The sequence below is a fragment of the Copadichromis virginalis genome, linkage group LG5, assembly GCF_057382275.1.
Source record: "Copadichromis virginalis isolate Kocher_CV1m ecotype Utaka linkage group LG5, C_Virginalis_male_GT1.1, whole genome shotgun sequence".
NCBI classification, from domain to species: domain Eukaryota; kingdom Metazoa; phylum Chordata; class Actinopteri; order Cichliformes; family Cichlidae; genus Copadichromis; species Copadichromis virginalis.
The window spans coordinates 36,679,970-36,694,314 of NC_140622.1; the positions used below are offsets into that span (position 1 = coordinate 36,679,970).

Here is a 14,345-nt window from a genome sequence, read left to right on the forward strand (position 1 = left end):
CATAGTCACACAGGATGCATTTCAATATGGAATAAATGCATTAAAGGTTCACTTACAAGTTAAAGCACTCGGCATTCCGACCATGCCCTTCGTCTTTATGAGTTTTCTTGCTCTTGGCGGAATGTTGGTTGGCGCTTCTTTTCAAGCACTTTCTCTCGCTTATTTTTTGGCAGACCTTCCTCCAAACCAAAAACCTTCTAAACACTTAAGAATAATGAAGAAACAATGAAGCACGATGTGCCGGAGACAATCGATCCAGTCCAACGCCAGGCATCAGGTATGTTTTCTCAAACGCAACAGAGAATATCTGAGTGGGCGGTACTAATTGTAAGCTTTTAAGCAGAAAGCCAATAACGCTAGTTTGCAGCAGGGAAACAGTAATGATTAACTCCCAGCGGCAACAATAGGACACCAGTTCAGCTCGCATAATCCTCACAGCAGACACACTTCCATTGCCTTGAGCAAAGTCGTTTACGACCTCAACTTGTTGGTGTATTGATTTTGTTTTTCATAGCCTAAATCTATCGCTCGGAAAGCTTTCACAAATTGTCACTGAAACGAGCAAAGACGAGAGAACTATGGTGGATATTTACCCTTTAGGGATGAATTAATGTTGAACTTTGAACAATAAACTTGCACGCAAGTTAAAACAAAGTTGAATATTTTGTGTGTCATCTGTTGAGTCGAAGCCACAAATTGTTTTGGATTGCATCCAGAGTCTCACGTGTTATTTTTTTCTTTACCAGCATAATATTTGGATGCTGGCTGAGAAGGCTGTCAACTGTACCACCCCCGAGACACGCATATACACACCCAGCCACCATCAGCTCTCCATCCACCCCTCCCGCACCCATCCACATATGCCACACGCTCCTGTCCACCCCACACCACCACCTCCTCCGCCTCTTCTCCCTTCCAGCAACCGCCCCCCCTTCCCCATCCTCCACTCCTGCCAGGCTGCCACCTGCTCTCTGCAGCATGCTGCACAGCTGCTGTGCTACAATGACAAATTAAGGTCCACCGTGGCAGGCAGGAGTCATTACCTACTACTCCTGCCATGGAAGACTTGAAGAGCTATCAGCTACCGGCGCTGTGTGCCTCCCCCCTTCATGTGCAAAGAAGGGGTAAGGGACACTAATCGTTTTAATGAGAAGCAGGAGATCAGGGGGAGTTACAGTTTGGGGACACATGAGCCAATATGCTGTGTCAGTCAGTGTCTGTGCAAGTCAGGTGTTATTGACTGTGCTGTTCTCACAAGCAACATAACAATGAAAGAATACACATTCACAACACATTCCTTATTATTTAAGATAAAACTGTTCAGAATCTTCAGATTTTACAAGAGTTGCATTTGCCACTCACTAGAGCACTTACTGTTCACATTCAGATAGCATTTTTCAATAGTTAAGTTACACTTATAGGAGAGTAACACAGTTTTAACTTTCTTTATAATAACATAAGAAGCCTATTTATAGTTCCGGTAAATAGGGTTGGTTTTATGCCTGACAGGCGTGGAAAACATACAGTTAAACACAGCACTGAACAATATAAGAAGTATGCAAAAAATAAGCACGCATGAGCATGCAAAAAATCTATTATTGTACGATCTACTGTACAATATAGAGCGCCTTGAGGTGACTGTTGTTGTGATTTGGCACTATATAAATAAAATTGAATTGAATTCAAATCTATTTATATGAGTCAACTCATTGTTTAAGTTGGACAGCGGTTGTAAACTTAAAATAAACACCCCAAATTGTAAACCACTTGTGCGCACACCTTAACTACTTAGCAGTACTACTTCAGACAGGCTTCACTGAAATACTGTAATGCCCCTGTATTGTAGTACATCTGTTATTATTTCAGTAGGGAACTCCATCAGTCACTGTGATCTAATCTAGTACTAATTCAGTGAGTCACCCTTTAAATGTATAAGTTTAAACAATATCTTTGACAGTGACAACAATGTCCTAACTCATCTTGTCAACTAGCCCTGTGACAGGTTAACAAAGAAGTGAGTAGTCAGTTGGCGGGAGACTGGAGTCAATGAAGAAACAGGCTTAGATGGTGGTAGGATTTTCAGTGGCCATTGTGGTCCCTCAATGTGACAGCTGGCCATTGCTCCCCCTTGAACCTCTTTCAGCCTCTTTGTCACAGCCTCTTTAATCAAACCAAGACTGTTACACAGCAAATACACTGACCTGAACTATGAGCTGACTGGATGACTAGCCAAATGTATTTGGAGCTGTTACAAGGTTTTAGCAATATGTAAACCCCCTCCCTGTTAAACTGTAGGACTAATATTAGCATGCGACCTAATGCATGAGCATTTTCATTTTTAAGTATAAAGAGAATGGTAAGTGGACTGGTTCTTATATAACGCTTTTCTACTCTCACTGAGCACTCAAAGCGCTTTATACAACTTGTGCATTTACCCAATCATGCCCATTCACACAAACACTTTATCTAAGGTTTTTAGGGCTTCTAACATTCACTCGCATTCACACTCCGATGGATGCATTGGAGGGCAACATGGGGTTAATATTTTGCTCAAGGATATTTGGCTCTTATCTGATTTTTGTGACATGGTAATGATTAGAGGTTTTTGTGTTTTTCTTCTCAGTGTTGAGACATAGTATTCTCGAGCCTTTGGGTACGGCTTCTCCAAACTCTGTGGAGCTCAGTTATAACCAGCTTTGACCATTACTACACCAGCCCCCATATTTACCTATTCACTCTTCACTGTACAATGGTTGACCTGACAGATTCTTAATCCACATGAGAGATTGCCCTTTTTTCCAATAATGTGCTTTCTCAGCTCACTGTACAAAGTCAAGAGGGGGCAAGTCATTAGCTGGTACTGTTTACCCTACTTTCTCAGCAGTCGTGCCATCTGTGTGAGCACTGTAGGTTGCATAAGGCCTGGCAGATATGACACCTCCGCAAAACCTGTTCCCTTTCATCCATTGTTTTAGTCAGCTCCTCCAAAATTATCTCCTTTTTTTGTCTGTTCCCTCAGCTTTCTTTTTACAAATCCACCCTCCTCAGCTATTTTCTTTTTGCGATTATTTACCTTTACCAATTTTCCTCTATTATTTACACACCTCCTCTAGTCTCCTCCTGTCATCCCTGACAGCTGACAGGCCAGACCCTGCCTGGTGGTGACACTTCACCCACGCCGACCCAAGCCAGATCACTTGTCCATGTGTAAGCCAGAGCCAGGGCCAAGTCCAGGATTTCTACTGGGGTGTGGAGGGGAGGCTGCAGAGGCAAGCAAGATGGCCCTAGTCATCATAATCATTCATTGCCTGCCGGTCCTTCTGTCCTTGGCCTCCTCCCACTCTTCATGCTTTTTTGTCATCCACATGTCAGGGCCACAAGGCACGCGTATCAGCTGAGCCCAGGATGGTCAGAGTCAACGGGGTCAGGTGGCAGACGCTTGGTTAATTCCTCTGAGACCACAAAGTGCTTGTGTCAACTCATACAGACACTGAAATACACAGATAAAGACAAACAGACATGCATTTGCATAGACACACATGCACCGCATTCAGTACGCAAAATAAGGCAGGCTCTATATAGACCATGATGTTAGAGAAGCTGATTGGGGGAATGGGGTGGGGGTATCAAATAGATAGATCAGCATTAAGAAGGAGGAGGGGAAGATTATAAACACACGAGCAGATGGAGAGAGATATATTCCTATTATGTAGATCCGTCTAACCCTCAGTGTGGTCTCCTCTCCTCCGCATGAATGTCTCATCCATATATACCTTTACATTATTCAGGAGGTTTTAATGAGAGTAACTAAATATTGCGGTGATTGTGGTTGCTGGGTTGTTTAGATGGCAGAAGGTGGGCCACAGGTGTACAAGCCTGAGACTTATTCTTCTGTTTGACCTCTCATTATCACCCCCAAATTCATTCATTGTTATCCTGTGTCCTTGGGTGTTCGGGAAGCAGGGCGGTATGTCTGTCTACTGTTGTCTGTTCACAGCACAGTCTGTCATTCATTTTTAAGAATAAATTATTCCATATTTTTAATCTATTATTATCCCCTCATCTGTCTGTCTGCTTCAGCTTATCCATCTGTTTTCCTGCCTTTTGCCCCATTTTTTTTAACCTTTCTCCTTTTTTTGCTCATTTAAGAACATTTTCAATGACTTTCAGGTGCTTAAAAATAACATAATTCCCAGTTGCTCTGCTAGATGAAAATGCCACAATCATCACTCGTCTATCTATATAGATATCCTTAGGATAGGATAGGATATCTATCTATCTATCTGTGTGAATGAGTGTGTGAATGAGTGTGTGAATGAGTGTGTGAATGGGTGGATGACTGGATATGTAAAGCGCTTTGGGGTCCTTAGGGACTAGTAAAGCGCTATATAAATACAGGCCATTTACCATTTATTTCTATCTATCTATCTATCTATCTATCTATCCATCCATCCATCCATCCATCCATCCATCCATCCATCCATCCATCCATCCAGCAGCCCGTCATGGATGGCTTGATGAGAGGTCTGGTCTGTTGTTACAGAGGAACAGGTGGGGCAGACTAAACAGTCAGCACAGGGTTGAAATGAACACATACACAAAACACACACACATGCAAGCTGCAGGGAGGCAGGCTGTCAGCCGCTCAGACACTAGTCCATATGGTAGACCTCTGGAGCTGTTGCCCTTAGCAGAGTAGGGGAGGGAAGCAAAGATGCTTGGAGGATGGCAGGAGAAGGCAGAAGGATGCAGGGGGACGTTGAAACTAATCAGTAGGGCTCCCCAACTGTCCACTGTCTTTGGGGAGTTGAGATATGCATATATGTGACTGACTGAACTAAGGGTGCAGAGATGATAAGTTGGGGGGTTGTAGTCTGTTTGTCTGCTTGAGTGTGTGTGTACATCCATCCATTCATTTTCTTAACCGTTTATCCAACTGTGGACATGGGAAGGGGGCTGCATTCTGTCCCAGCTGGCGTTGGGTGAGAGGCAGAGTACCCCCTTTACAGGTTATAAGTTATGTGGAAATAATGCTTTAAGTTCTTAATTTGATTTCATTTATTTAACATAAATACAATACATATTCTAGTGCTTTAAGCAATTGTTAAATTGAAATATATAAAAAAAAATAGATAGAAATAATGATCTAGCAATTTTCACATGTGTTCTGTATATACAAATTGTGTTTGTAGTTTGTTGTCATTTTTATTCAAACGTATTGTCTTATTACTTAAACAACAACAAGAGATACAATAGCAGTCTGATGTTGTTGAGAAGTGCTATAGGGTAATGTTAGTTGTCTTCAGCATAGCAGAAAACCAGTCTGCCTTGACCTAGACAGAAATGACGTTTATAGATCATTAACATGTTAAACTTTTATTCAACTTACATTTAGTCATATATATTTATATATTAGTTTGTTTTTGTTTTTTTAAATTTATGTTAGCAAAGATAAAATTAAATACATTGTCAACTACACATACAGCCATCATAGATAAAGTTAATATTGTTTTTGTTTTTTAATATATCATATAGTCATTTTAAGCATTTAAATAAGGTTTTTTTTTTAATATTTAAATGAAAATCTTGTGTTTTATATCCTTTATTCATTCATTCTTGATTTTTACATGCAAGCCCAATATAACTGCTATTAGGTTTATCAGCAATGACATACATTCACGCAACGCACTCTATTAGTGCAAATCATCATTCACCGTTTTGGTTGTTTTTCCTGTACACAACAGAAAACAGATTTAATTTCAGGTCCTTGACTTCTTGCTGACTTAAGCTCTAGTGTAATTTGACGGTGCTCAGTATTGGTTAAATCCTGCAAGGACAATGGTGAACTATGATGTCATCCTACACTACTGTAAATGCAAGCACACTAGCAAACAAGTCACTACTTTAATGTGCACAATTTTAATACTATAGATGACTAGATCCACTCCAAACAATCCAATCAGTTTTGTTTTTTGTGTGTGAGAGATCCTTACAAATCCTGCTCTTCCATTCAGCTAAGCTTTGCAAATATATTAAGCTGTGCTACTGTGAAAGAGAGGCCGGCCACCTGCCACTCACATCCCAAATAGACCAACAGATGCATAGACTGGAGGTCAGATGGCCAACCACTTGTCATAATGCTAAACATCACCATGTAGACCCACTTCTTAAGTCAAGCACTGTTGTTGAAGTCTCCCATTCATTTTTGCTGTGCTATTTATATGTGTGCTTCTATACATGTGCTAATTAATACAAGGACGTATCCTTTTCTAAACAAAAGTGTGGACAAAGGAGGATAAGGTTTATGGGTGGAATGAGAAAAGGTGACAATAAACTTCATATAAATCATTTGTTTCATTAATTATGTTAAATGTAGCAAGGGTAACTGAACCTCAAACCACACTGGCTATGTATAAAAGATGGGCAATTTTTACCTAATGCCAGCACCAACTAGTTTGGTTAGGCAGGTGGATCTGTAATTCACTGTGATTTTGAATGGGGTGCTAATTTTAGATGTTGGAAAAACAGGTTTAAAATATACTTACTGGAGAAACTGAATAGCCATTTCCTTTAGGCGACATGTTTATTGTTTTGGGGATTTTCCGCCTTCTAGAACAGGAAGATTGGGATGACAATCCTACATACCTGCACACGTGAGCTGGAACAGAACCAAACCCAGGCCTCTGAGCTGAGGACAGACTTTTCTACATGCGGTACACACTCTGACACACAGCAAAATCTCCAGCGTTAAATTAACACTAGAGAGTGTCTATATGGGTCCACACCTCTGAGTGTTAAATACAACACTGTTGAGTGTTAAATTAACACTTTTGACAGTGTTATATATTTAAAAGTAACCTAGTCAGTTTTGAAGATTAACAATGGCTAACACTGAGCAGTGCTGTTTTGCTAACACTGGAATATTTCTAACATTTTGAGTTATTTTCCAGTGTTAGAAAATCAGCACTGCTCAGTGTTAGCCATTGTTAATCTTCAAAACTGACTAGGTTACTTTTAAACATATAACACTGTCAAAAGTGTTAATTTAACACTCAACAGTGTTGTATTTAACACTCAGAGGTGTGGACCCATATAGACACTCTCTAGTGTTAATTTAACACTGGAGATTTTGCTGTGCAGGTGAGCTACAGGTGCTGTTCTTTTGTGCGCTCATAGGTTGAACAGAACAGGACACTGCCGCTTGGCTAAAACAAGCTCCGATACTGGACCTTATTTCTACCTCACAAAATCATAGCAACTGGCCAATAAATCCATTCGTTCATTAACCATTAATTAATTAAATGCCACATTGTACACTTGCCATAGAGTGGTTTCATCATAGTTGTGTCTTTTTTTTAAAAAAACAGTTGCTTGCTGTTGCTGAAAACAACAGGGTTGATGTGATAGCTGAGTTTGTATGACTTATTTGGAAACACAGGAATCATCTGACTTCACTTTAAATTTGAAAATCCACATTTTTAACTGCAAGACTATGTTCCCCATCACATCTATATAATATTAATGGATACGATGCCAATAAAAACAAGCTCCATCTTGTATGTTCATAAACAGTATAATTGTTGTATCTTTAGTATTTCCAAGTAAACCCTTTGTCTTTACTTTAAAGTGTCACCCCGGGCAACTGAAATGTCCAAATGATAGTTGTGATTGGTCCAATATTTGTTTATATTATCTAAATGTATTTATTTATTTTGCTCTTTGAGTACCATATGGCATTAATTGCCTACAAATCCATGAATACTAATAGACATATGGTTGGATATGAACTAAATAATCAAAGGGTAATCCTGGGACAGGCTGTGCTTGTTTAATATCAGTTAATGACGCAGTAATTGCATTTTAACCTTATACATATGGCCTATACTTTATAACTGCAAAATGTGTTTTCTTTAACAAGACTGTAGTAAAGTCTGAAATAGTTTCTCTTAATTCAGCTGTTTTTACTGTTTATTTTATTTCTATCACAGTGAAAACCTCATCGCATAACAATCAGAAGCTGTTCCTAGATTTTTTTTAAAGTACTCTATAGGACATGTGGGAAATCTTTGTTATTTAAACAGATTAGGTTTCCAGTGTAGAGGTAATAGAGCCATTTAATCACTAGAGGGAGACAAAAGATTTGAATCTAAGCTTTGAAATTCCCTGTTGAATATTTAGTGTGAAGCTGAGCCATGGTCTATGACTTAAAAAACAAGTTGTTAGAAATAAAGTTGTTACATCAATATTCACTACAGTAAACATGAACCAATTAGAATAAAGTAAGCGTTGATATTTGAGTTGATTAGCTACTTTAGAATTATAAAGAAATGTTGTTGACAGATGAGAATATTTAGAGCATCTGTGTGGGTTTAGAGGAATTTTCAGTCAAAGCTCCAAACTTGTTTTCATTAAGGGAGCAACTGCCTCTAAACAGCCCACCCAGAAGAGTGTTTTCCAACCCTGAGTGCTGGGACTTCTTTGCTATTTCACCTGCTGTGAAGCAGATGCAACACAGGCTGCCACACACACAGCTGAAGGGCTGACAGATACCTTGCCGATGCAACAGAGCATAGGAAATGAGGACTGCTTCATCAGCTTGTTTCAGTGACTCCTGCATGGTCTTAATGTCTATGCTGCACAATTAAGTGCACCTCTGCTGAGTCACCACAACAGTCCAGTACTTATCCACGTTGAGTTTCTGTCAAGACCGAGACTGAACGGCTTGGCTTATTACTCCTGAAATCATGGCATATTAGGAAATAGTTCAAAATAGTTATTGCATTTTTTTTCACATTTTTCATTACATATTTACTACTCACTACTAAATGAAAAAGAAAACTGACAGCCAGAGTAGATTTCTGCAAATTACAAAAGAAATGGAAAGCATTGCTAAACAGTTTGAACTGAAGAAATGAGGAAGGAAATAAATTAAATCTGAAAAATATTTTAGTTTGAACTGGAAATTTAAACATGAAAATTGTGGACTGAAAAGAACTGAAATTCCACTTACTGGCACTCATCTTCAGCATACGCAGGATTGTTTTGGGTTTTTAACTGAAACACCATGAGTTGCATTTTTGGCAGTAGCCCCGGTGGAATCAGTTTACTAATCTAAACCACGATTCTACCTTCTATCTGCAGAAAATTTCAAACACAAACAACAAAGTTTTCATGTATTTTTTTAGCCCATTTCTTCACTGTCATGGAATTCCCAGTCTGGGAGATGAGGTCGTTTGGTCTTGGTCTGTATCCAGCATTGATTCATCCTTTGCGATGCTCAAACACCACGCTGCCAACTCATTTGGTACCTACTGGAGAAGAGCTTTGGGCTAATCATGCTTTGTACAACATCTTACTGGTCACGTGTCTGGTTTTAACAACATTTACTGGTTATTTGGTTATTTGGTTACTGACCAACTTTAACTATGCCTCAGCTGCTGCAACAGGGCATCGGTGTCATGGTACTGAGGGGCATTATGGCCTCTTTCAGTTCCTGTTGTCCTGAAACCCATTTTGAATAAGAGCTAATAAATATAATTGTTCTGATTAACGTGCAGGCTTCTTCATGGTAACATCACACCCACTGTTTTCTGTCAGCAGAATTCAAGCCGAAGATGCTTAGTGGGTGTCATTCCTGATATAAGCTCTCTTCACTAGAAATACGTTTCTGGCCTTGAAAGCATATCGATTTTGTTTTCCTTATTGCAGAACTTATATATATATATATATATATATATATATATATATATATATATATATATATATATATATGCGCAGTGATTTTGCGCGTTTCGGGCACACTGGAAATGAGATCTGTGATCTGAGGCTGGGTGTTGAAATACACTCGAAATAAATAATGAATCAAAAACTTAATTATGCATGGCTCAACCTCACATTGCTGATTAACGGATGGGCTGAACAAGAAGCTCTTTGAACTTTGAGTGTGTGTCAACACCGCTGCTAATCGCATCGCCCTCAATTAACTTTACTTAGCCTACTACTGGATAAACCTATTTTGGAGGAGGAGGAGAAAATAGAGGGAGGGGGGCTCAATGTGTGTGTCTGCATGCCCCCTACCACAGCCCTCTACCCCCTCTTACAGGACTGCCAGCCCGTCTAGAGTTATTCCAGGAATGCGTTGAACATGGCTGCCGCGATGAAGGCGCAGAAAACGGGACTGCTGGAACTTCGAGTGACCGTGGACCGCTGGATCCGGGTATTGGCTACACTTACCGAAGATAGTCTCACGTTAAACCCCGGCGAGGGCACCGAAGAACCCGCGAAGCCAAACCCGAGTCCTGCCGGTGCTATCAACGGAGATCCCCCGAACCTCAGCTCGTCCCCGGTCCCGGAAACCATCACCAACGTGAAGCGCACGGTGCGAGTTACCAAGCAAGATGTTGGCGGGCTCGGAATCAGTATCAAAGGTAAGGTAGTTTACGAAAGTATCTTAAAGATAGCTAACTGCATGAACGGCGAGTTACTGTCAGTTAACACAAGTTTTGACTACAGCGTACCTTCTGTCACCCACCGCGAAAACAGCGGCCAGTTAACTTGCCTAACTTCAACAATGTGCAACAATTCTCAGAAACGTGCGTAAAATGCAACTTTTCCGCGATTTGCTCTATGACAAATATCCGTTCGTGTTATAACTCACACGTATAGGTCCGATGTTAGCGCAGAAAAAACGACAGCTGTGATTTTCTCAAGCTGTTTCTCTCCTCAACAGGGAACCATTTCAGTGCACCACAGTCACCGGAGACGGTAATTAGTTCGCTACTGTCATGTAACGTTGGGTTCCACCGTGTTTAAATAACTTGGATAATTGAATTGAGAGAAATCAGGAAATGGCACGTGATTCTGTTTAACTCGATTTGGGTTTTAAAAAGTTTCCACAAATCCCCGAATACTTTCCGTAGATGCTTATTACCCAGCAGTGTCGACACCAGCAGTTCATTTAAACATATTTGTTTATGGACTACAGACACCAAACAAAGCAGGTTATAAACCTGAATATTATGCGTTATCAACCAACACTCACATACACAAATGTGTCATTAGTTTTATTAGATCTAACTTCTGATTATGAAGCTGTAACACCAATAAATATATGTGACAGAGTAAAATCCACGCTCTACAGAGTATTTTAGGTGGTTCAAAGACCTTTTTGGCTGTGGAACTTTGCTTTTGAATAAGCAATCTGGAGTAGACATGGACACAGAGACCTCTACTGCACATAGTGGCCACAAGAATATTGTTTCTACAGGGACTTCTCAATGAAGAAAGGTTGTAATCTCTCCATATTTTACCAGCAAAGCCTGAATACCTGCCATGTGTTTTGCAGCAGCTGATAAAAGACTTTTCCTTGTCCTGCTTCCACAAAAATAGCCTATCTCTGTGGGGATCTCAAACTGAAGATGATTAGGAAGGTTGAGCAGTGGGATGCTATGTAAATATAAAAGATAAAACGGACAGGAATGTGATAACAAAGTTTTAGGAATGTTTTGGATATTATTATATTTTATAGATGGACAAATATTACAGCTTTTGTTCTTGAAATTTAGTAGCAACTGATAGATTTACACTTTTTCTTTTTACACAGCTTGCTTTGTGTCTTTACATTGTCTTTATAATTGAAACAGTAATTACGTGGTCATTTTCATATTCTTGCCACACACAGTGGGGTTCCGCCGCCTTGGCTTTAACTAGAATTGTTTGAGGTTATTGTGGTGAACTTATGATTCTTTTGTGCAACTTAAATAAACACTGTTTGTTGCACACTGATGTATTACATACTGTGTTTCTTATTTTGCTTGGGTCGTGATAAATGCAAATGCAGACCCCACAATTCTCGCCTAAAAAGTCAGCTTTCTAAATTCAGATTTTCCTGGTGGTGTGTTGTAAATATGTACTGGAAGAGTTTTCCTAGAATTACATATAAAAATAAAAATCTCATTAGGTTTCTTGCACAGTCTCAATAAATCTAATTATATTTTTTAATCATAACCCCTGTGTGATGACATGTATCATATCAATGAATTATTGTCAGTTCACAACCTTAAGTCACCTTGTGTTGTAAAGCATGGGCTGCCAAGGCAGTAAAAGGTGTAATAAATAACGGGCATGGATCTATAAGCAGCATGTGTGGGTATAATTGCATGTGTGTGAGCTGTAGCTTCCTCCTGGCAAGTTTGTCTTCCCAGGTAATCACTTGGCGATTGGTTGTTGTAAAGTGTCGAGTTGATAGATAATTGTAAACTTGCATTATTGTCATGTTGCAAAGATGGCTCATCATTGTAGCTGCTGGTGACATCTTAATTTTTAGTCCCCCCGCAATTCCGAACAACAACAAAACAAAGCCAAACCCTAATGACATAACTGTGATGTCCATCTGTGGAAATGGGTGGGTTTGAAAATCAGACAGCATGTTATTAAAACCAAATCCTAGCTAGAAGCCTTTTGGCTTGACATTGTTGCGATGCTGGATGTTCAGAGGCAGTTTTGGGAGGAAGGGTATACAAGATTGAAAGTGAAAGGTGCAGGCAGAAAGAGCAGGCCAAACATGAAATGGTATATGGGACAAGAGGTCAAAGAGGTGAAAAGAGTAAAAAGAAAAAAGAAGCAGGAAGAAAAAAGTGTCAGAAACGCAGGGGGAAACAAATGAAAGAACAGAGAAAAACTTGTAGGCTAGTTGACACCGCATTGCGAACAGCTGAGAGAAGCAGCTCACAGCAGTCAGTTGTCATTGGCTAAAGATGAAAGCTATGTGGCTGGGAGTGGAGTACTCCACTAGTGTTAATTTTAGGGAGCCCACCCCAGCTTGAGGAAGAGTACGGAGGCAACTTTAACTCACGTCTAAATTTAAGAGGGGAGGCATGAAATCTAGACTCCAGGTCTCTGGACAGGCAGAATGGTAAAAGTTTGCGTGTCTCTGCAGACATTTTTCCTTCTTTGGAGCCACTGAGGTGCACGGTCCGTGCATATAACCACAATGACAGTCAGAGGGAATGCTACTTTGAGAGAAGGCAGTTGGTGAACAGTACCATAAAACAATTATTTCACTTTAAAACCATCCCAGACTTTGTTTGAATAGTCCCTATGTGTTGAATTCCAGTTGGGTGGGCCAAATATTATGAAACCATGTTTTGGTTCCTGAAACTCTTATAACAGACCAACTCATACTTTTTCCAGACATTATTTTTGTCAGTCAGCAAGACTCAAGTGCAACATTGCATAACAAAAATATTAATAAAATTGCATTAGGAATATGAATCCACAATACTTTGAAGTTTTGTTTTGACTCTATATATTGTTCCAGCATTGTGTGAATTAAGCTGATGACAGTTGAAGTGCAGACGTGCAGATTTTTTGATGATGAAGAAGCATTATAATAAATAAATTAGATACACAGCACTATTATACCATTTACTAATCTGCCATAAGAAGCTTCTGTGGCTCCACCCTGTCTGTACCACTGCCACCCACCTTATATTTGATTGACAGATTCCCAGCTGTAGGTGCTGAACTGTATTTGACATGAAATGCACCTGCAAGAATGGTAGGAAGGAAATAAAGGTTTGTGTGGGAGTGGCAGACATATTAATGGTTATTTTTTAGAACAATATGTCAAAAAATGTTTATTCTGCAATCATTCCAGTAAGTGGTATTTCAGACTTGAGGGAAACTTCAGACTCTCTTGGGAATTTCCTCTCTCCTCCAAGGTCAGGCTTTATAATGTAAAGAAAGTGGGAAAAAAATCTTTTTAACTGTTCCTTAAAGGTTTTGTCTCCTCATTGATTCAAATGTCTACTCTCTAAACGTGCCCCCATCCTTTTCTCTGCCAACGCTAAGTGTTTCTGACACCCTCCTCATCATCCCCTGGATACTTTAGCCCTTTTTCAGACTCACACTCTTTACCATAAAACCGATGACCTCCAAACTTGTTGGCCTTATGTCTAAACGAGCTTCACTTTTTTTTGTAAAAGTCATGATCTCTATCTTTCTAGGCCAGGCCGAGTAACATTTAAATATAACTTTATTAACGACACAAGTTTGAACTGCAGCCACTGCTGTCTCTCACATGCTGGTATGCTGAGCAGCACACACTGAGACGTTGCTCTTGTAGACAATGGCATGTTCAAAAGTGTTGCCACACTTGAGTAGAGCTTATGCTGACAATGCTTGTCTCCTTTTTTTATGGTAGAAAGCACTGGCTCCGTCATTGCCTTGGGCATGTCTGAATGAACCTGTGTGGAACATTAAAGTGATAGTGACCTATATTTGAATGCCGCCACTTTAACAGACTAATGAAGCCATTAATGTTACATTCATCATGTCTGAAAATG

General features: G+C 39.8%; 2 protein-coding genes across 2 annotated transcripts in view; one reads left to right on the forward strand and one right to left on the reverse strand.

The window, feature by feature from the left end:
- Positions 1-312, reverse strand: part of cbfa2t2 (CBFA2/RUNX1 partner transcriptional co-repressor 2) — a 37,549-nt gene extending 37,237 nt beyond the window's left edge. Inside the window, exon 1 of the mRNA XM_085457612.1 lies at positions 57-312. Coding sequence (XP_085313738.1) covers positions 57-84 — 28 coding nt within the window. The 5' untranslated portion in view covers positions 85-312. The remainder of the gene's footprint in view (positions 1-56) is intronic.
- Positions 313-9,869: 9,557 nt separating this feature from the next.
- snta1 (syntrophin, alpha 1) overlaps positions 9,870-14,345 on the forward strand; it is a 31,206-nt gene continuing 26,730 nt past the window's right edge. The window contains exon 1 of the mRNA XM_085457623.1: positions 9,870-10,427. Coding sequence (XP_085313749.1) covers positions 10,145-10,427 — 283 coding nt within the window. The 5' untranslated portion in view covers positions 9,870-10,144. The remainder of the gene's footprint in view (positions 10,428-14,345) is intronic.